This window comes from Lemur catta, chromosome 9 (assembly GCF_020740605.2).
Source record: "Lemur catta isolate mLemCat1 chromosome 9, mLemCat1.pri, whole genome shotgun sequence".
Taxonomy (NCBI): Eukaryota; Metazoa; Chordata; class Mammalia; order Primates; family Lemuridae; genus Lemur; species Lemur catta.
In genome coordinates this window covers 73,028,252-73,050,135 of record NC_059136.1, presented here as the reverse complement: position 1 = coordinate 73,050,135, position 21,884 = coordinate 73,028,252, and the positions used below count along the sequence as shown (strand labels likewise).

The following is a 21,884-nucleotide window of genomic DNA, read 5'->3' as shown; positions in this document are numbered from 1 at the left end:
CCTCCCAATCCTTGTTCCAATTCTCCTGCCATAGGTTGATTCAGAAATCAGTCCTGTGGTCCATTTTAGAACTCAGTTGGCCCAGGAGACAAAAGGTAAAGTCAAATTTCTGGCTTCAGTAAAATTTCCCACCCTTAGGAGAGAGTCAAAGAGAGAGACAGCCTCTCTTCTTCCTCTGCACTTTGCTTTCGTGTATATTTACAGCTGCTCTATCCATTGTGTTACCAATTCAAAGACAGAGCCAAAACAGAGGACGGCACAGCAAAAAGGTGGAAGAGACTGAAGGCCAATTTATTTCTAGAATTTTGATTATGTTAGTTAATAAAGTCTATTATTATTTAAACAATTTCGTGTGTGAGTTTTTGTTATTTGCAGACTTCCTCATTGATACGGCTTTGTAAATAGCTTCACCAAATGGTTCATTTGGACCTCACAACCACCAATTACATGGATCATGTGCAGTTGGCCTCGTGTACACTGTCTTTCCAGATCAAACTCAAACATCTCTCCCTCTGTGAAACTTGTTCAGGACTGGGTGATCCCTAATTGTGTGAAATAATTATACTTTTAACAGAAGTGTATTAGAGAACTTATTTCATAGTATTGCAACTGGTTATTTCCCAGCTATCTCCTGAGCTATTCCATGAGTCCATCAAAGAAAGAAAAATTTCTTACTTGCCTCTGTATCCCTAAGACAGTGCCTGGCATATTGTTAAGTGTTCAGTGAATGTCTTATGAATGAATGACAAAAGAAATAAGCAGTATTTCTTTATTTTTAACTGGCAGTTCTTCTCATTAGTGTTCTTTATCTCTCGAACAGTGACTAAAGACGGGGTTTTAATACGTTATCTTCTCCTGACCTGCTCTTATGACAGGTCTTTCATTGTGGTCATTATCACATGGCAGAGGGATTCTCAGACTCCCTTCATCTTTCTGGTGTCTCATTACTTCTGTACAAGTCTCCCTTCTCAACTAAGAAAAGTTCTTTGCTATTTATTCTACTACCACCACTAGCCTTTGGCCCCTTTGTTTGATTACAAAAAAAGCAAGCACCATTTCCTCAAGTCAAAAATTTTAAAATTAGAATGTTTCTAATTTTTAATACTAGCAAAGAAACTGGAATATTATAATTTGTTATAGAATACTTATACATCTTGTTTTTATGACAGTTTCGATGCTTACTTCTCCGCTCTCTCATTTTTATGTGCTCCTTCGACATCTCGTTTTCTACATTGACTGTTGGTTTGCTTGATGGTGTCCCACAGATCCCTTAGGCTCTGTTTACTTTTCTTCAGTTTTTTTTCTTTATGTTCCTCAAACTCAATAATTTCTATTGTCCTATTTTCAAGTTCACTGATTCTTTTTTCTGTCTGCTCAAATAGGCCTTCAAATCCCTCTAGTGAATTTTTTATTTCAGTTCTTATATGTTTTAGCTCTAGAATTTCTACTGGTTTCTTTTTAGGCTTTCTATTTCTTTATTGATATTTCCATCTTGTTCATGCCTTATCTTCTTTACTTTCTCCACATCATCCCTTAATTCTCTGAGCCTCTCTAAGAAGGTAGTTTTAAAGTCTTTGTCTAATAGGTCACCATTTGGTCTTCATCAGGAACAGTTTCTGCTGCTTAATTTTTTCCCTCGAAGGGCCATACTTTCCCATTTCTTTGTGTGACTTGTGATTTTTTTTCTTGAAAACTGGATATTTGAATCTAATATTGTAGAAACTTTGGTAATCAGATTCTCTTCCTTCCCCAGGATTTACTGTTTTTTTGTTTTGGTTTTGTTTAATTTTTTATTTTTGTTTGGTCATTGATGTGCCAAGGATCAGCCTGAGGAATAAGCTCAAGGTCTTCTGAGCCTGTGCATTCTACTTTCCAATTTTTCTTATATGTGTGATTGCTTTAAATGTCCTAGTCTTTGATATCTGGCTCACAAAAGGGAAAAAGGGAGAAATGAAGTGGGAAGAGGAGAGGAGCTGACTTTTTAAATACCTTGGAAGTTGCTTCAGCCCAAGACGAGGGATTTGCAACTATGAGGGATGTGTGTTTATATGCAATAATGGCTGCTGGCCTGTGTCTACACCTCTGTGAGGAGAAGCAGCAATCATCAGTCAAAGGACAGATCTACGATATTTAGAAAACAGAGTCCCTATTGCCCATCCTAGTTCCTACAAGCTGCATGCAAACTGCTCCAGGAACATATGCAGAGCTGCCTACCATGGGGCTTGGGGTGGGGGGATGGGCATCTTCAACTGTATTAAGAGCTGAAATTGACCAAAATTAAATTCATTTTATCATCCAACACTTCCCCTGAATATTACAAGGATTAAATAGAGCTCAGAGTTTCAAAATAGATATATCAGACAGATTCTGACAGTGCAATTGTTGTCTAGGTGGGGAGACATATTCTTGGTGCTTCCTCCTTTGCTGTCTTCCCAGAATCCTCTCAAAATTGATCTCATCTCATTTTATGAATCAAATTACCACTTAGACCCTGATGGCTTCCAGATCTATATTCCAGCCAGAGTAGCTCTATTGATTTTCACATTCCTGTATCTATTTCTCTTAGTTTTGTGATCTTAAATTCTGAGCCTTAGTTTCCTCTGCAAACAGGAATGCTAAATCCTCATCAAATTTTGTAAAGCATGCAAAGTGCCTGGCAGCACAATTTGTGCTTAATAAATATTAGTTTACCAAGATTTGTCCTAATCAACCCTTATAAATCTTCTCTATTTAGGTTCTCCAAAGCTCTGATGAGCCCAAAGTGAGAATCTTATTCTATGTTTTTGTGAAGAAGACAATATGGTCAAGAACCTAGTCCACCTCTCCTGTCCTCTATCATGGTGTTACATATAGGGAAGGTACTCAGAAAATGAATATCTCTGGACTTATTTTTAAAGAGAATGTCACAAACAGAATTACATGAACTACGGCATATACTTTAACAGATTTTGTCTTACTATAAAATGTAAACGTGATTTAGAAATTTCAATCTATTAATATGTACATGGAACTCAAGTGATCTAGAGAGGTGCTTCATGGCTTCCACAAAAGGCAGGACACACACACACATACACACAACACACACAGGCACACACACGCACACACGCACTACCTGAGAAACCTCATCATTTTTGTGTGTTTTATGTATTGGGATTCTATGGAGATTTTGCTGAATAAAAAGTTCTACTGGCAAGAAAAATAAAAGCTTGGAATCCACTACAATAAAATTTAAATCTTTTTTAATCTGAATCTTTACTCATATATTGCACATTTTCTACAATGAGTATTATGAAATTATTTGCAATGAATTCTGGAGTGATTTCAGAGTTAGCATGGTTTACCAATAATTCTGCAGACTAAAAGTTGTAAACTAGAAGCTTTTTCTACCACATGCATTGTACATTAGTACTCCCCCACATCCAGGGTTTTGCTTTCCGGGGTTTCAGTTACCTGAAGTACAGTAGAAATATTTTGAGAGAAAGCAAGACAACATTTACATAACTTTTATTACAGCATATTGTTATAATTGTTCTATTCTATTATTAGTTATTGTTGTTAATCTGTTATGATGCCTAATTTATAAATAAACTTTTTCAGATACATATGTACAGGGAAAAACATAATGTATAGAGGGTTTAGAACTATGCAGGGTTTCAGGTATCCACTGGGGCTCTTGGAATATATCCCCCAGGCATAAGTGGGACTATTGTATGTACTTCTCTCTTGCAATGCCAGGTATTAAATGTAAGCACTTGGGCCAGCTGGCTGTGGACAATTTCACTATATTTAAAATGACCTTAAGTCTCTGAAAGATTCTTACTTACCTATAGATATACCAAATAAGGATTTACTATTCAGTGATGGTACATAGTTATTATCTCCTACTCAGAAAAGTGGAAGATTCATAGATATTAATTTTTTTACTTCGAATTATTATGAAATATTGTATTACTTTTACCAGAAACAAAGCAATAATGCAAATTTTTCTATTTCCTTCACTTAATAATAAGTGAGAAACTATCCAGCACAATAAATACATCATTACATCACCTTTTAAATCCAAAAAGTTTTATTTAACCAATACAACCATATTGAATAAAATCAGCATTGGATAAAATCAGTTGCTTGCTTAATAGTGGAAAGTAACAATCTCTTTTTGAACAAAACATCCAAGAGTATGTCGTAGAGTTTGATGCAAACTTCAGTCCAGGTCAGTGTCTCGTGGCTTACGCTCTCTCATAAACTCTGGTGGAAGTGACGCCTTTCATGATACATTCCTAGACATGCAAAAAAAAAAAAAAAAAATCTTGGTCAATCACTGGGACTAAACCATTGGTTTATTTGTTGTATCTCTCAGTGTTGGAAAGGAAACTATATTCATTCAAAAGACATTTGTTCTGAGCTCCTACATATAGACCTCATACTGTAATAAATTAGAGAGATACAAAGACCAGGAAGATACAAGTCTTCCCCTCAAAGGAGCTTGCAATGTACATGATGAATGAGAAACAGAGATATATACTACAGTGTGGTGGAGGCACCACTAGAGACAGCCTCAGGGTGCCTAAGAGGGAGGAGGAATACTTCCTGGAAGACAGCATACCTGGGCTGAGCTCAAAAACATGAAGGGCAATTGCCAGAGTGGAACCATAATCCCAATAAAATCACCTTTTTGTTCTATATAATCAAGGTAAGTATCTGTTTCCTTAAGTGGCACAAAGATCATGAGGTGGCCTAGCAGTAGGATCTGGAATTGCGTAGCCAGAAGGTACTCACCACCACCAGTTTATCACCCTCTCGTTTTCTCTTTATGGTGGTTGATTTGCCATCCCATTTCTGCACATGTACCAAAACACCCCCATCTAAGGTTATGGTGCTCTGCAGGCATAATAAAAAGTGATTACTATTTGCACATGATGACAGAAAATAAAATAAAAAATACAGTGCCTTTGTTCAAAGGAATATTTTGAGATCATTAGTAATTTTAAATGTCAAGAATAAATTGCTACAAGAAAAAAATGAATGTCAAAAACAACAGCATAACAACTTACATATACATTATGTCCAGAATGTTTTATATAAATTGCATTTGAAAAAATACCGGGAAGGAATATAAATAATAAATTTACATTGAGATGGTATTAGTATGGGTGATTTTTCTTCCTTTTTTTCTCTACGCTTTTAAAAACATTCTCTAACATTGTAATATTACTTTAATTCACTTCAAATACTCTACATATTGTATGATACATAAATTATGTTAATATTTTAATAATAGTCATATTAAGAACAACTTAATAAAAAGAGGGAAATTCATCAACTGTATTGAAAGCAACATGGTTTAGATGTAGGAGTTCAGGGCTCTTTCGTCTATAATAAAGTAGTTTTCTTTTTATAATAAAATATCTTCTTGCAGGAAGTGACAATTTAGAAACTAGGCATTTACTCTGTTTCAATTCCTTATTTCTCACCTTGACTTTCCTATCATCTGCGGTGACTTCGTCAAATTCCTGGCCAAGTTTGAAGGAAATCTCAGTATTTTTAAAGGTACTTTCCGATTTAATGGTGATCACATCCCCATTCACACTGACAATCATGTTGGGTTTGGCCATGCCAGCCACTTTCCTGGTGGCAAAGCCCACTCCTACAGTTAGGAAAACAAAAACTGTCAGGTTTACATTTTCTCTCACATCTTTATCTGAGTCAGCAAACCATAGAGTGTGTGTGCACGTGGGTGCACATGCGTGTAAGAGGAGAAAGACACCAGTGAGTTTCTTAAAGTCTTCATTTAAATAGCTCCTGCAGGTAAGTAAATCAGGCTAAGACAGAAAAACTCTGAGCCACAATAGGTGTAGGTCTATTCTTGGGTTTTTTGGTTTTTGTTTTTTATTTTTCTTAAGAAACAAGGTCTCGCTCTGTCACCCAGGCTGGAGTGTAGTGGTGTGATCATAGCTCGCTGCAGCCTTGAACTCCTGGGCTCAAGCCATCCTCCTGGATGTATTAATGGGTCCATGCTTTGCACTTCCTCTTCTCTCTTCCGGATACAACTTCTCAGGAGACCCATTGTTAATTTTCAATGAGAATATGTATAAAGGTTAAGCCGTTTGGAATACATATTTAAAAAATGGTCAGCCACTGTCATTTTTCTCTATTAATGAAACACTTGTGGCAACTTGACCATTCCTTCTTAAATATTAAAAATTATATTTAAAAATCCACAAAGACAGAAATTTGAAGAATTTGGGGGGCCAATATAGAGTTATTCAGTTAAAAGATAATCCATTTTGAATATATAAAAATCATATTTCATGGCATTTGCTGCCAAGTCTAGTTCTCTGGGCTTCGTTTCTAAATTACTCCACCATGAAATGAGGGTTTTTAATTAATTTCTCCAAAAAGCAAAGTGTTTTCTACATTCATATAATTTTAGAATGGTGATATCATTCCTAATAATTTATAGGAAATACTACAGAGGGACTAAGCATCGATTGTGCATACTTCAAAATTTAAGAAATAACTATTTCTTAGTTTAGAAGAGTTTAGAAGCCAATACATTGATTCCCAATCACCTAAGTTGTGAATTCCTCTCATTTAAAAAGGGGAATATATTTTTCTTGTGTGAGGTATGGGATGAACAATTTACAACCTCACATAGTGGTAACTTGCTGCCACTATGTTATACAGAATTTATGACAGTCATAGATATGCTGTATTTTTTTAACAGATGCATATAAATTTAAGCTATTTCTTTGACGAAAGGTGACCAAAGGTTAGAAATAGAGGGGAAATATTGTGCAAAATAAGTAATTCTGGGGCTCTGATTTATCTCCCTGTCTGAAAAGTAGCCACAAGTGGGAAGATAATATGTTGCTTCATCAAGTCCTGTCTCTGTTACAAAATACAACCTTAAATATATAGAGTGAGTCAGCACAGTGAATGGGTGCAACATCAAATGTAATTCTAGAATGCTGACCTTAGGAAAAATCATATTCTCCACTTGCTTGATTCTGTCTTTATTTGACTAATGAAGGCAATACCTGTCCTCTCATCCTCAATTAGAGTAGCTAATTTCATTCAGAAGGTACCTTATTGTCTTTAATTGTCATCAGTCCTTTATAATATAAAAGTACAGTGTTATTAGAAAATAAATATTAAAAGTGAAAAATATTTCTAAAAGTCAATAGCCAAGTAGCCCCAAATCCTGGCATTTCTATATCAGTGTATTTAATTAGTTTATTGAATCACAACTAGTTGATAGTCTAGAAAGTTAGGTCTCTCTCATGGCTGAAGTCCCTAATTTCCCCCCTCATCTATAAACAAGAAAAATGGTAGTTACAGACAAGCAAAAAATATACTGTATAATTTAGGGGATGGTTAAGTCTTTTGAGATTTAGGGATTAAATCCTAGACTCTAATAAAGATATTGTGTAAAATTCCTCCCAAGTTTGCTAACCCTGTATCCAACTATATCATGTACAGGGGTCAGGGGTTGGGGGAGGACTCTCTGATTTATGTTCATTGCTTTACTTCCATAATCATCTGGGAGACATTCACACAACACCACGCTGGCAACATCAACGGAGTCTAAGAAATTAAAAGCCTCCATTATCGAAGAGGAGGTATGTTACATCTGTACTCAATAATTCTATAACATCCCATGTCATTTCTAGTCAAAGAAGCATGTAAGCCCTTCAGGAAACATATTTTCTGAAATTAAGATTTTTGTCTACCATAAAACAACCACACATGTTAATGGATTGACACTGAGGCAAGAAAATAATTGGCTAACATACACTTACTGAAAAGTTAATGCATTCAGTTCGGAAATATAGCACCTTCATTTTCAAATGGAAATTATTGCACTCTAGGAAATAAACCCACTTTTCTTTCCAAGTTATTGCTTATTTTATATGCAAAAGAAGATGAAAGAAACACAGGCAAAAAGCCAAGTAAATCAAAGACACTCAAGTTTTCAGTTAAACTAAAATCTTGTCATTTCTATAGACTATAGAAATTCCATTTAGATCCTTTTTTATGCTGGTTCACCTTAAGGAATCATTAGTTGTAGCTGTGGTTCAGAATGTTTCTTGAAACAAATGATAGTCATTTGCTACTTACACAGCCTCTATATAAGAAAGCAGCATTTTCACGTCTGGCCAATGCTTCCAGAGTGAAAACACATCTGTAAAACTCTTTCCCACCAGAGAAAATGTTATAAATCCAGTTATTCCACAATGCATTTCCTTACCTACTTCTTTCATGTAATCATCAAAGTTTTCACTGGAGACAAGTTTCCAGGTACCTACAAAAGCGTCACACATTTTGTGAGTTTTCTAGGATTATTCTTCAAGGTGAGAAAGAAGCAGCAGCTTTCGGGAAGGTGCTGTAACCCTCTTGAGCCCAGATAACTTCCTTTTAAAGATGCTCCGAACATGTGATCTTAGGAATAACCAATTGGGAATGATACCCGATCATTTCCTTCATTACCAGCCTCTTCATTTTTCCCTCTGAGTCATGTTTTTAATAAATTTCTCAACTTTGGTTCTCCTTGGCGAACGGTCATTGGACTTAGAGTACAAATTATTTTTAACGGCTAACAGGATATTTTAAATGTTCCTGTTTTGACAGTTTAATGCTCAGTGCATTGAATTTCCCTCTGTTATTTCCATACATATTTATCCCAATACAGAGAGGGGAAATTATCTCAGGATGAACTTTGGCTCCCTTTTCTTGGGTTTTTAATTAAAATTGCAATTATATGGTTCTTTTTAATTGAGGAATGTAAGAATCACCTTGGAGATTCTTAAGCAATTTCAAAATCTCTTTGGGATGGTACTGTCTCAGGAATTACCTGGCAATTAAAATAAATAATGGCATTTTAAATTACTCCAGATTTCTAATTTCAAATGTTTTGTATGAATAAAAAAGTATATTCAATTCATCCATCAGGAATCTGGACTGAAGACTTAATTAAAATTATAATTTAATTTCTCTCTTTCCATCCCCCAAATGGCAGCATAGTGTTGAGTTCTACAGACCTCTTAAAAAATAGGTCCCAGTCGAAAATAGTCTCCCCACACTGAGAAAATTCATTCAGTTCCTGAGCTATATTATAAGCTCTGAATGTACCAGATCTAAATGGTGTTGTTTTACTCGAATGATCAGAAATGTCACAATCTATCAACATCTATTTCCTTCTTTTACATAGGAACTAATCTGTGAGATTCGTTTTCTAAAGTAATCATGGTTTTCAATCTTTTCACCCCATACCAGAATGATGGAAAATGTTTACATGTGCAACAAATTCCCATGAACATATCCAGATTTGGGAAAGAAGAGATTACAATATTACAGTGTGAGGAATCACCACACTGTGTATCCCACTGAGCAATATCTGCTGAGTGCACCATTGATTGACAAGCCCACTATGGACTGTTGCATCCAAAGACTACCATCCAGGATGGTCTTGCATTAGAGATTCATCTGTTTTCCTATTGAATAACATGGTTCAGATGGAAAGTAAATAAAAATGACTAAATTTAATAGAGGGATAATTTTGATAATGTTTTAAACTAATAATGGCTTGCTTTTTAAAATATATGTTGATGCTTTACTTTTAGTAACAAATTGCTTCAAACAGATTTGCAAATGATTATCACATTTGAATATATGTTACCTGTATTGTAACACTGCAATTTAAGCATGTTGTTTTAGAGATGGACTGTCCAATACTATACTTTCTAGACACATGTGGCTCTTAAACACTTGAAATATGGCTAGTGTGACTGCGAAACTGAATTTTAAATTTTACTTAATTTTATTTAAAATGTAAGAAATGATGCTCAATTCAGTTATTGGAAAACTTTTAAATATGTTTGGAACATCTTCAGTATGTCAATCTACTTTTTCAACTGTAAATTTTATGAAATCCAAATGGTGGTCAACGATTTCAAAAGACAATTTACAGTCTGAATTGAGATGAGCTGTTAGTATAAAATACACATCAGATTTTGAAGACAATATAAAAATGTATAATATATTATTAAAATTTTTACATTGATCACATGTTGAAATGATATTTGAGATATGTTGGGATAAATAAAATATATTGGTGAAATTAATTTATCCTCTTTCTTTTTTACATTCTTAACATGAAAATTTTAGATTACATATGTGGCTCCCATTATATTTCTCTTGGGCAGTGCTGTTTTAGAGTGCCAGAGTGATGCTGAGGTTCTTTGTTTATTCAGCATATGAGTCAGGCACTGGGCCAACCACTGGGGATTCAACAGTGAGCAAGCCGCCTTCAGCACTTGCTTGCTCTTGTGGGGCTTACATTCTAGTACTAGAGAGGATAATATACGAGGAAACAAATAAATAAACCACCAGCACTCCTACAAAAAATTTTCGAGAATATTTCTGTGGGCTGGTGGCATTATCTTCCTATGTCAGCATATTTAGTGCCTGATCATTGTTGGAGAAATGGCGTAATTGTGATTTTCTAGAAACAACCACTGGCTCTTTTAATGATCTCATAGAAATAGGAATAGTAGTAACTTATAGTAAAGGGCCTTAGTAACTTAAATATTAATAGCAATGGAAGAATTAAGATGTGAGGGAGTATTTCAGTCCCTATGAAGAAATTTCATGTTATCACTTGTGGAGAGTAACAGAATAGGCTTAGCAGAGTTTCTTACCTCAAGGGATGCTGTCCTTAAAAGCAGCTCAATTTATGTTCCAAACACACGGATCATCCTATGGAATGCTAATATTCTTACTATGCATAAGTCCACTAAGGTATGTCTTGTGTAAGGTAGAGAACTCTTTCTAGACAATAAGCTGTACAGAAATGTAATGCAAAGACTCATACCTCATCCTCTGAAGTATAAACAGGAATACAAGCAACTGCTCAGTTCCCCCAGAAATTATTTTCCTCTAAGTGCCTAACACTTAATCTTGCTGACATGGATAAAATGGAATGTTATCTCAACAAATCATTATCATCTTTCACCACAATGTTGATGTACTGCTATGTGAATGAGTAGTACAAAATAAGGAGAATCACACTAACAAGAAAACTCGAGATTATATGGCCTTGGGTTCCATGCTCTTTGAAGAATACCCCCCCTACACATTAATGAAGAGGATTTGAGTTTGACCAAAATTTTAGTGGTCATCCTTCTTGAAAACTAGTAGAAATTATACTATTTGAATTTTCAAACACAGTTTCATTGTATAAAGTTCACCCTGGCAAATAATTTTCAAAAGTCTTTTTTCCAAGCCTGCTATGTCCAAGGCACTGTACTGCGTGGGGTACAGGAATATAATAACAAATAAAACGTGATTCCTGTCTCTCTTTTATGATCCAATTTCCCACTCTAGTTATCAACCTGGGCCAAGGCAAAATACAAAGTCTTTTTAAAGTGTTTCGTTTTGATAGTCATCTGGATATGGGTATTTATTTTGTATAAGAAGCACTTGCTGATCTTTTAATTTTGTTTTTACATTTTTATCATCTTTTATTATCATATCATGCATACAAGATAAGAGATACTTTCGTCCCCTCTCCAATCTTACTCATTCCTGACTTTCCTTCTCCACCCTGAACTTGATTCCATCCATGTCTTACAAGTTCCTAGCAACTTGCTAATGTTTCGATTAATGACTTAATTAACAAAAGGCATGAGATATGAGTTTAGGCTACATGATTATGCTTAATGCTTGTGTATGTGCTTAAACCCAGGAAAGCCACACGTTCCTATCTGAGTTTAGAACGATGAACACAGTGGCCCTAGGAAGAGCGGATTATAAAGGGTACAGTGAGAAGATGTAAATCTCCTCACAAGGCAAGTTAAGAGATTATGAGGGGCTGAGCAAAGGGAATGGCAGTGAGACAATGGACAGCAGTGGAAGAAATTGGAAAATGGTATAGAAAGGGTACAGGAAGCTACTTCCTTTCTGGAGGAGGCTGGTACCCAGAAACAAAGTACGTGGGAGATACTTTGCCTTTGATTATGAAAAGAATTCCCACAGAGGTGACTGCTTTTACTCGCAAACACTGAAATCCAGCATTAAAATGCCCACGCCACGTCAGAAGGTTTCCTCAGAGCCGTGGGAAGGGGTCTCAGTGGCCAGAGCTTCGCTTTGCTTTGGGGATGTGGAGGTTGGGGACATGGCCCCAGACCCTCAGTGCTGACAGGGGACGGGCACTCCCTGGTTCGGTCCCTCTGCCTTGCACTTTGCTCTCCTATGGACAGCTTCCATGGAATGTGTCCCTCTGACCTTTGCCTGTGTTTATTTCTTTTGGAGGAAATTAGGGTATTTTTTCTGACAATTTTTAAGTTGAAGAGGAAACGTACCCACTCTCTGGGTAATGAGGAGGAGAGACAAAGGCCTGATGAGAGGGAGTGTTTTCACTGCATGTATGCAGTAGGTTAAGGAGGGTTCATGCCAAGGCTCCACTTTTATTTAAGGCAAAGTTCCTTTCTTAAAGCAATAATATTACCAATATTTGGGGGCTGATTGGAGTTTTAAGGAAAAACTTAGAAAATTTAGGCCTATTTTATTTGGTTTTCTAATAAAACCAAATGTTCCCACAAATTAGTGGGAACATTTAATATAAGACTTGTTTTATATTTCCCATCCTAGGTCAAAGAGACAAAGTAAAGGTAACCCCATATAAGTCTGCATATCATTTGTTGCACATACGGTCACTGTGAGCCATCATTGACTCTTGACTCTTTGACTTCAAATGGTGGCAGTTTTGAAAAGCATGAGTAAGCAGGCCACGGGCTGTGCATCACTTAAAGGGTAGTGACTAATTATAGACTTGTGTTGTGCCTCGAAGCTTGTTGCCTAACTCCCTCACTGGCCCTCTTACTCATTAAAGGATTCCTCCTATGTAGTGTAGTGGGTGCAAGGAGGAACTAACGAAAGAGCTGGCAAAGCACTTTCTGAATGAAAAGAGTGCCCTACTTTGTGTAATACAGCAAGTACAAGTATGACCTGACTGTGGGCAAAAGTGAAAAACCCAATAGGAAAACCAGAAAGGAATGTACAAACAAACCAGGTGTGATATCATGTTACCTAGAAAATGTCCAGGGGGACAGACAAACAGAAACACACACATATGCACACACACATCAAGTTTGTTCTCTTCTTTTCCCGGATTCTTTCCTCTTCTAATTCCCAGGTTTGAGCTCTTTGAGGATGGGGCTGTGTTTTATTCCTCCTTGTGTACCCCAGGCTTAGCACTACGTATGACGCATGGTAATTCATTGCTGAATTACGAGAAACTCGATCAGGTTAATTAAGAGGAGATTAAGGTATAAATAGCAGATAGAAGTATTTATATTTTGAAAGAAGATCCTGATTAACCTCCCAACATTGTTTGTAATGGAGTGAAGGGAAAAATTTGAGGTGTGGGACAGGAAAACCAGTGTGGCCCCTGAAGTAGTGACAGTAGATAGACTGCTACTAGTTTGGGTAAGAACTTTTAAGTTTACAAGGAAGGAGCACACCCGGTCTCTTCCAAACTTCTGTCATTGCCTGGCCTTTACCAGTCTCAACCCACTTACATTTTGTGTGCTTTTTAAAATTGTGCACATGCTATGTAATTTAAATGACACGAATAGAACTAAATGCAAAGATGGCATCCAGCCATGTACTCACTAAGTGCCCAATAAGAGTGCCAGCTACTGTGCTTGATGCTCTGCTCTGAGAATAAATATAAGCAGTGAGGGAAAGCATACGAGGGCCAGCATGGGGTCGGAAGGATTGTAAATAAAGAACCACAGGGTACGATGGGAGTGAGATGCCTCCCGCAGCCTTGATCAGGGTAGAGGGGATGAGCAAAGACTCCCCGAAGGCCTGAAGTCCAAAGTAAGGGTGAGGATGACTCAGGGTGTGCTGGCCAAAGTAGGGCATGAGAAGTAGGGCGTGAGAACAGCTTGTGGGAACACCAAGAGGGAGCCTGGAAACACGAGGGAGGCTCTGCTCCTGGCGCACAGAAAGGTGCTGAGTGGCGGGAGTGAGACAGTGAGGGCAGCACAGCGTCAGGCAGTGGCCGGAGCAAGCAGGGCCTCACCAGCCAGGCTGAGCTCTGTGGTCTTAGCTTAAGAGCAACATGGAACTGCGGAGGAATTTTAGTGAGACAGTAACATGGTCATCTTTGAGTTTTTCCAAGATTATTCTAGCTGAGGAGTAGAAAACTGGGGTGGGATGTGGGGATTGGTATAGAGATTTGAAAATAAAACTTACTAATAAATACCCATGCAGAAATTATTACTGAACATTTTGGTATATATTCCCCAGACTTTTTGTATACATATAATAATGTTTTCTAAATGACATAGTAGTCCACATTGCTTTGGAACTGAATTTTTTCACTTAGTAGAATATTCAGAAAATGTATTAACATCTACTATGTATCAAGCACTATTCTAGGTACTGGAATACGATCATGTACTCTGAATATCATTCTGTGTCAATAAGTATACTGGTATCATATCATGTGTAATGAATCCAAAGTATTCCACTGTATGGAATAAATGCCATATTATAAATATATAAAATCAATATTATACAATAAAACATTTTGTTCCAGGTTTTATCTTTTTGCTATTATAGAGAATACTGTACTATAGTGACCATCATTATACAAATATCAAACCAAGTATTTCCAATGATTTCTTTAGGCTACATTTTTGGCTACAAATTTAGGCTGTAAATGCTGGGATAAATAAACAGATATTTTAAGGCTTTAAAAATGTACCGTCAAATTTTTCTCCAAAACGTTTGTACCAATTGACAATCTTATTTCATATGCATACATGTCATAAAAAACATCCAGACATTTTAAAATTCAAAAAATATTTTAAATACTATATTTTACATATGCAGAGTGAGGCTAGTCTAAACTGTTTATGAGAAAATGGGCCTAAGGTTACACAGTCAGTAGTGGCAGAGCTGCAACTAATATCTAGGCTTTCTGAGTCCATTACTCTTTCTATTAATCTGTGCTCCTCCTCCCAGAAAGCCTAGAACCTTTAAATTAATAAGCAAAGCCATTTTCAATCACATCATAAACTTTAGAAGAGTGTAACATGGAACTGGGTTTAAGGTACTTGAGATTTTACTTCAGTTCTTCTCAAGAGTCATAATTCTTCTAGGATCCTATAGTACCTCATGCATTAGGACCAGATATGATTATGCTTCTGACTTCTAGACTGTGAGCTCCTTGAAGGAGGAACTATACATCCAGAGGATTTCTGGCAAACAGTAAGCACAGTTTCTGGTTCACATTAGACACCTAGGAAATGATGTTTGAGAGAAATAAAAAAAGAAATTAGGGAGGAAGAAGAAGAGAAAAAGAAGGAGAAAAAGTATAAAGGAAAGAGGGAAGAGGGAGGAAAGGAAAGAGAGAAAAAGTACACTTAGGATGAATACACGGGTCCCCTGTGGTTGTAGACAAAATATGAACCATGTGCAGGAATGGAAATACCAGACAGCAACAGATGCCTCAATGGGCACTAACTGTGACTTGACGCTGACAGAGAGGCAGAACAGAGACAGTTCATCCAGGAACAAGTTTGATTACAAGGAAACACTGAGTACTCTTTCTGGGAGGCACTTGTGCTGTGAGACTTCCCCCAGTGAACTCTGATCGAGTAAGAAAGCACAAATGTCGGCATCTGTGAACTGTATTTGCCATCTGGGTGTTAACTTCCTTCTTGACGAAAATCCTCTCTCACTGGGTGAAATGTGCATTCCTGTGCTTAGTCTGGAGCTTGCCAAGATTCTCTGTGTCTAGATGTTATTACTCCTGCTGCAAGATTCTTGATGTTGATTCTGAGCTATAAAGATGTATCATTCTTTATAATTTTGACATTCTGTTAAAATTTTTATTCAATTCACACTAATATCCCTGTGACATTTTGTGGTTGCCTTATAAACCACGTTGTATGATAGAAAGATCCAGGAGTGCTGGAGTTAAGGTGTGTTGAAATTCTGTTGTCACTATTCACTAGCTTGTGACCTTTGGCAAGCTAATTAATTTCTATGACACTCAGCTTTCTCATCTGTAAAATAGGAAAACTATATCTTATTGTTATTGTTTAAATTAGCAGTCTTAAATGTCAAGTATTTTGCATGTTGCCTAGGATATATTTGTATATGTTGCTTAGCATATATGTCACTCAACATGTGGCAGCTAGAAATAATAGTGGTAGTGATAATAATAATAATAATAATATCATCCCCAAAGTCAAATCACATAGTTGGGGAGGTGAGTCCTAGGCTGAGAAGAACTGAAAAACTTCCTCTGGTGCAGAATGGCCTTACTCAGAGTCATTTTTTGTCTTAGACCTCTCAAAAGACTAAACTTTCTTCAGCAATAATTCTGTGGTCAAAGTATAGTCTTGAGACCAATTGTAGCTGTAGAAATTCATAAAATTCAAAATGAGTTTTCTTAATATCCATAATTGAAAACAAAAACTTTTTTTTCTTGAGAGACAATAGCATGTTCATACTCTCTTCCTGTTATGGTGGAAAATATTCCTCCCCAAATGGGAAGTTTTTAGTGTTTTAAAAAAAAATCATATATACCTGATATATAAATTCAAAACTATGTCGATAAAGAAGAGAAGGTAATTATTTTACTCTCTAGTGATCATAACTTTTAATAATTCTATGAATATCCTTTTTAGTCCTTTTCTTTACATATGTAAATATACATATGGAATATGAATATGAATTTCATTAAAGACATTGAATAATATGTCAAGATCATGTACATACATACTCTTCTATAACCTTCATCTTCATATAGTAATATGCCATCGCCATTGTTTTAGTCCATCTTGCGTTGCTTTAAGAGAATACATGAGAATGGGTAAATTATAAAGAAAAGGAGTTTATTTAGCTTGTGGTTCTGCAGGCTGGGAAGCTCAAAGGCATGATGCTGGCTTCTGGCAAGGGCTTTTGTGCTGCATCATAACATGGCAGAGAAGGTCAAAAAGAAAGTGGATACATGTGAAGAGAAGAGAAACCCCAGAAACATCCCAGCTTTATAGCAACCCACTCTCACAGGGACTAATCAATTCCCTTGAGAACTAATCCAGTCTTGCCAGAGTAATAGCTCACTCACTACCACAAGAACAGCACAAAGCCATTCATGAAGGACCTGCCCCAACCACCCAAACACCTCCCAGTACTGCCATGTTGGGGATCAAATTTCAACATGAGTTTTGGCGGGGACAGACAAACAGTATCCAAGCCACAGCAGTCATCTTTTCATGTCAATGACTACATCTCTTTTTTAAAAATTGCTACCAAGTAACCTATTTTTGTGTGTTATTTTTGTGTGTATTTTGTGATTAAAATGTGCCATTTTAATTGGTACCTCCACTTTTCATTGTTAAAATTTTTTTAGTAAACATTCTTGTACATATATATCTTTGTCTAGTTATATGAATATTTTGAGCTAGAAGTGAGGGACCAATAGTTATATTCACTTAAATGTTGGTATACGTTACTGAATTACTTTCCAAAAAGGCCATGCTCTTTAAAGTCCCACCGATAATGAATGAGATGATCTATTTCCTCTCATCAAAACTGGCTTAACATGGGGCTTGTTTGTAATGAGACTTATCATTTGAAATAGTCAACATGGGCACAAAGCAAGTAGATTAAACTTGAGTACTAGACCAAGAGCCAGAAGCCTACAGAGGGCCTGGTTCATGTCAGTCAATAGTCCCTCAACACATATTTGGTGACAGACCATCTGGCTGTCTAACCAAGATCATCAAGGCCCTGGCTTAGGAAACGTAAAAGAACTGAATGAGGAAATAAGTAACATTATATACAAACACTAGTATTCAAGGTCATCTGCTTAAAAAAAAAAGTGTGTGAGTGAAGAGATTGAAGCAACTTGTCTTGAGAAGACTTAGGGCACATGGTTGGACCTCTTTGAATTTCAATCAGAGAGAAGTGGAGCACACAGCCTTCAACTGTGTATTTTCATCTACTTTCCAAACGTGAGACATGAAAATTGCAGGAACTATACTTGGGTCATAACTACTCTCTCGAGACCAATCAAGACCTCACACAGTATGGTTTTTCCTCTTTGTGCTTTCTCTGTGGTTGAGAATTTGCATGGTTCACAATGGAGATGATTTTTTTCATTAGTAAGTATAGGAAACAGGTTTGAAATATTACATTATTTTCTGAGATAAAAAGACATTGTGATTTGAATTCTTTGAATGCTGATTCTCTTAAGTCTGTAAGTATCAGAGGGTGCCTTGCATGCATTGAAGACTGTATTGTGTGAATAGGTTTATCAGTCAGAGAATGAGTTTCTTTAACATGGACATAAACATAGAGCAAAAGCCAGCATAAAATCTGATCTAACATTCAAGAAACTGTAAATTGCATTTCCTGACATTATGATTTCCATGCCAAAGAGTGCACCACTGGGACTGTTTGCCCTTTCCATAACCCTCCTGTGGTTGTGTACACCATGAAGCTACCTCCTGATCATTAGTGTTGCATAGTACAAGGGATCTGTCAACAATAATTTATTTTGACTACATAAAGATATTGGGAATTCTTCAAAGGCATATCAATGAATACTGATGCTAAAAACTTCTCTGAACATCTGTATTAAAAATTGCTGCTAGTGTTAAATAATGATGAATGAAAAATTCTAGGTAGCAACAGTTTCATCTAATCCAAATAAAGTCAATACCTTGATTATTTCTGAGTAGATTAACCATGTGTATGTTTGTGAAGGATCATGCATTACTTTGACATGAACTGATTTTTTTTTCAAGGATTTCCTTTATCTCCTTTTGTTTCCCCTGGGGAAATCATTCAATATTTTGGCAAAAAATTTGTGAAAATTATAAGTTCATTAGTACGTTGAAGCCTGTGTTTTTTCAAATAATCATTGGAACTTAACTCTATATTTTTAAGATTTGTGTTGTTGCTCCAAGATATTCCCTGAAATATATTTATATTCCTTAGGTGTCAATAATTATTTCTTAAATCCTCAAAGATAGGACTTCGAGCTTACGGAAAAATATCTAACATGAAATTTTTTTTTTTAATTTTGCTATAATGTGTCTCAGTTTTATAAAATGTGTTTCTTTTCCTTTCCTGGTTTAATCAAAGAAAGGAATCAGAATCCTTTCAATAATACTAGCAGGCAAGACGATGAGCTTGAGCATTTTCAGTGATTCCAAAGTGGAATTTCACTTCACCCAGGTTCCTCTGGGGTTTTGATTTCTGATTATCCTAAAATTTGGAAGCAGTTATTCCAGCTCTTGCTCTTTACCCTAGTTGTCTTGCCCAACTCTGCAGATGTAATACTTACTTTCCCACAAATCAGACCAAGGGATATTGTCCTCACTTCTTTCTATGTGGCTTTTTTCCCCCTTGTCCTTTGACATACTTCGTAGTTCCTCTGAGCTACAGAACATAGGCTATTTTAAATCAAGTCAATGACACACTCTCAGTTCCTATATCCATGTTTTTTACTTGGGTATATGTATTGTGCTTATTCAAAAATAACATTTACCACAGAAATAGTAGTCCAGAGTGCAACACAACTTGATCATAGCTACAAAAACATCTGGAACATAAAACCTTAGTGTACAGATCTTTTTTAAAGCACATGTTTTTTAAATTGTTGGGTACTTGCCTAAGAACATGATTTAGAAATGCAAATGAAAAAAAATCTATGTATAAAGAAGGCATATGATAATTTTACACAGTATATAGGCTCTACTTTTTGATATTTTTAAGTTAATTTTTCTAAGATGTTCTTTTTCTTTCATGGAGTATAAGTTATATTGCTAAAAAAATTGTACTACTTTTTATTGTCCTCTTAGGTTCCTGCAATTACTGCAATTTTACAATGATACAAAAAAATTAGAAAAATCATAGAATATGCTCCTGTCACTGATCTCTTACAATTGTCTTTATTTTATAGATGAGGAAATAGAATTCCAATATGTTATATGGCTTGTTCAAAGTCACACAGATACCAACTCAACCAGTATCAAAACAGAGTTAACTTTGTATGTATGCTCTCTTCCATATTGAAATTTTATTTTCCCAGTGTTTTTCCCAATTTTCCTCAATAAAATTGAAATTACATTTCCTCTAAATTATAGTCCAATGTATACTTCATTAGGAGTAATAATATTCATCATCTGAATTGGACATTTTTAAGCAACTCCTTAGATTTTCTTGTGGTGTTGTCTCTTAGATCCTCAGCTATTTCCTCTGCTCCAGCCTCCACGGCAGCCAAGACAGTAAATCATAACTAATACTTCATTCCTAGAAGGATCATAGATATTAGCATCACCATCAAAGACTGTAAGAATGCAGAGATCATGGTCTTTATCCTACCCCTATGCAATTTACCTGTCTAGCCCCTACAAAAACTAGATAGATCTGATGGGCAGATGCTGATGGGCTACTACCAACTTAATCAGGTGATATCCCTAACCAAGCTGATGTGCCAGATGTGGTACCTTTACTGGAGCAGATAAGCACATTCAGAGATCTAGGTGAGTAGACACTATCAGGTGGGGCTTTCAGGCAGGTAGCAGGATCCAGATGACAGGGCACTACTTGGGAGTAGACCAAGAGACTGATTAACAGTATGAGGCCTAGCCACTAGGTAAGACAGCAGTTTCATCACTTGATCTATTATACAAAGCAGGCACTGGATCCCAAGAACAAGAAGAAAACCCAGTTACCAGAATGGGGACGCTAATACCTTGGAGCCTGGGCTGCAAGTTCAGAGAGTGAGACTATGCTGTTCCCAAGTGAGAACCTAGACAGAGCTTGTTCCAGAGGTGGAGGCTAGGCTGAGGCTCAGGAAAGGATAAAGTGGCCTCAACCATGCAGAGTAGGATACTGAGTGACCAGGGCATAAATAGGTCAAAATAACCACGCACAGGCCTCGCCTCCCTCCACCGACTTGGCTTTTAAGGTCATTTTCTTTGTATGTGTATCTCTTCATATATGTATTTTTATTTAAATATCTATCTTCTAGTTTTCCTTTTGAGGCTTACTGTTGAAGAAGCAATTTTCAGGCAGAACAAAAGAGCCATTTCTGGTACCTCCCTTTTTCTCTCTCCACCAACAGAAATACTGCCCAGGAACTCCTGCCAATCACTTGTTAGTAACAGCAGCCATAACTTTTTAATTAGCAACCTTTCTGAAAACCTGGCATCATTTATTCATTCATTCATGTACACATCAACCATTTATTCATTCCATAAATATTTACTAAGTGCCTACTGAATGCAAAGCACCTACTATCAAGTCAGACTCTCAAGCCAGTCAACACTAGCTTGCTGCTTGGAAATAGGTACTATTTTCTAAAATGTAAAAAGGATTAAGTGAGATAATTCATGTAATTGATAAAGCATAGGACTTTGCAATAATAATTAGCCAGCATGGAATAGCTACTACTATTACTTTTGCTCTTATTAATAATAATGAAAATAATATTAAAACACGGTCACAGTCTACTGTGCAGAGTAGACTTTAAAATAAGTAAATGTAACATAGAGTAATAGGTGCTATGGTACAGGCATGCACAAGATTCACAGAGAATAGTAAGTCTACTTGGAAAGGTCACAGAGGCCTTCACATGATGAATCATGCTTTAGCTGAAGGTTGAAAGTTGAAAAGTCCCTCAAATGGTCACGGAAAGCACTTTGCAGCAGGGGCGTTTATTCGTGCCATGTGACTCAGCATGGAAGACAAATTCGGAAATGTGCAAGGGCCCACATGACAAATAGTCTGAGATCTTTTGCAGAGACGTCTGGATCTGGTATGGGCAAATTATTGTGTATGCTTGAAGATTG

At 36.4% G+C, this 21,884-nt stretch overlaps 1 protein-coding gene across 1 annotated transcript; it reads right to left on the bottom strand.

The window, feature by feature from the left end:
• Positions 1 to 4,051: 4,051 nt before the first annotated feature.
• FABP4 (fatty acid binding protein 4) lies at positions 4,052 to 8,412 on the bottom strand. The gene is made up of 4 exons (XM_045560673.1): positions 8,249 to 8,412; positions 5,472 to 5,644; positions 4,777 to 4,878; positions 4,052 to 4,277 (listed from the first exon to the last, which is right to left on the bottom strand). The coding sequence occupies exons 1-4, from the start codon at positions 8,319 to 8,321 to the stop codon at positions 4,227 to 4,229; spliced, it is 399 nt and encodes a 132-aa protein (XP_045416629.1). The 5' UTR covers positions 8,322 to 8,412; the 3' UTR covers positions 4,052 to 4,226.
• Between the last annotated feature and the right edge of the window lie 13,472 nt (positions 8,413 to 21,884).

Bases quoted from the DNA above. Each gene is read 5' to 3' on its own strand.
- FABP4 (XM_045560673.1), bottom strand. From the start codon at position 8,321: ATGTGTGACGCTTTTGTAGGTACCTGGAAACTTGTCTCCAGTGAAAAC. The intron at 5,645-8,248 runs GTAAGGAAATGC...TCCTAACTGTAG, and splicing joins TGATTACATGAAAGAAGTAG to GAGTGGGCTTTGCCACCAGG. The intron at 4,879-5,471 runs GTGAGAAATAAG...TTATGCCTGCAG, and splicing joins CAGATGATAGGAAAGTCAAG to AGCACCATAACCTTAGATGG.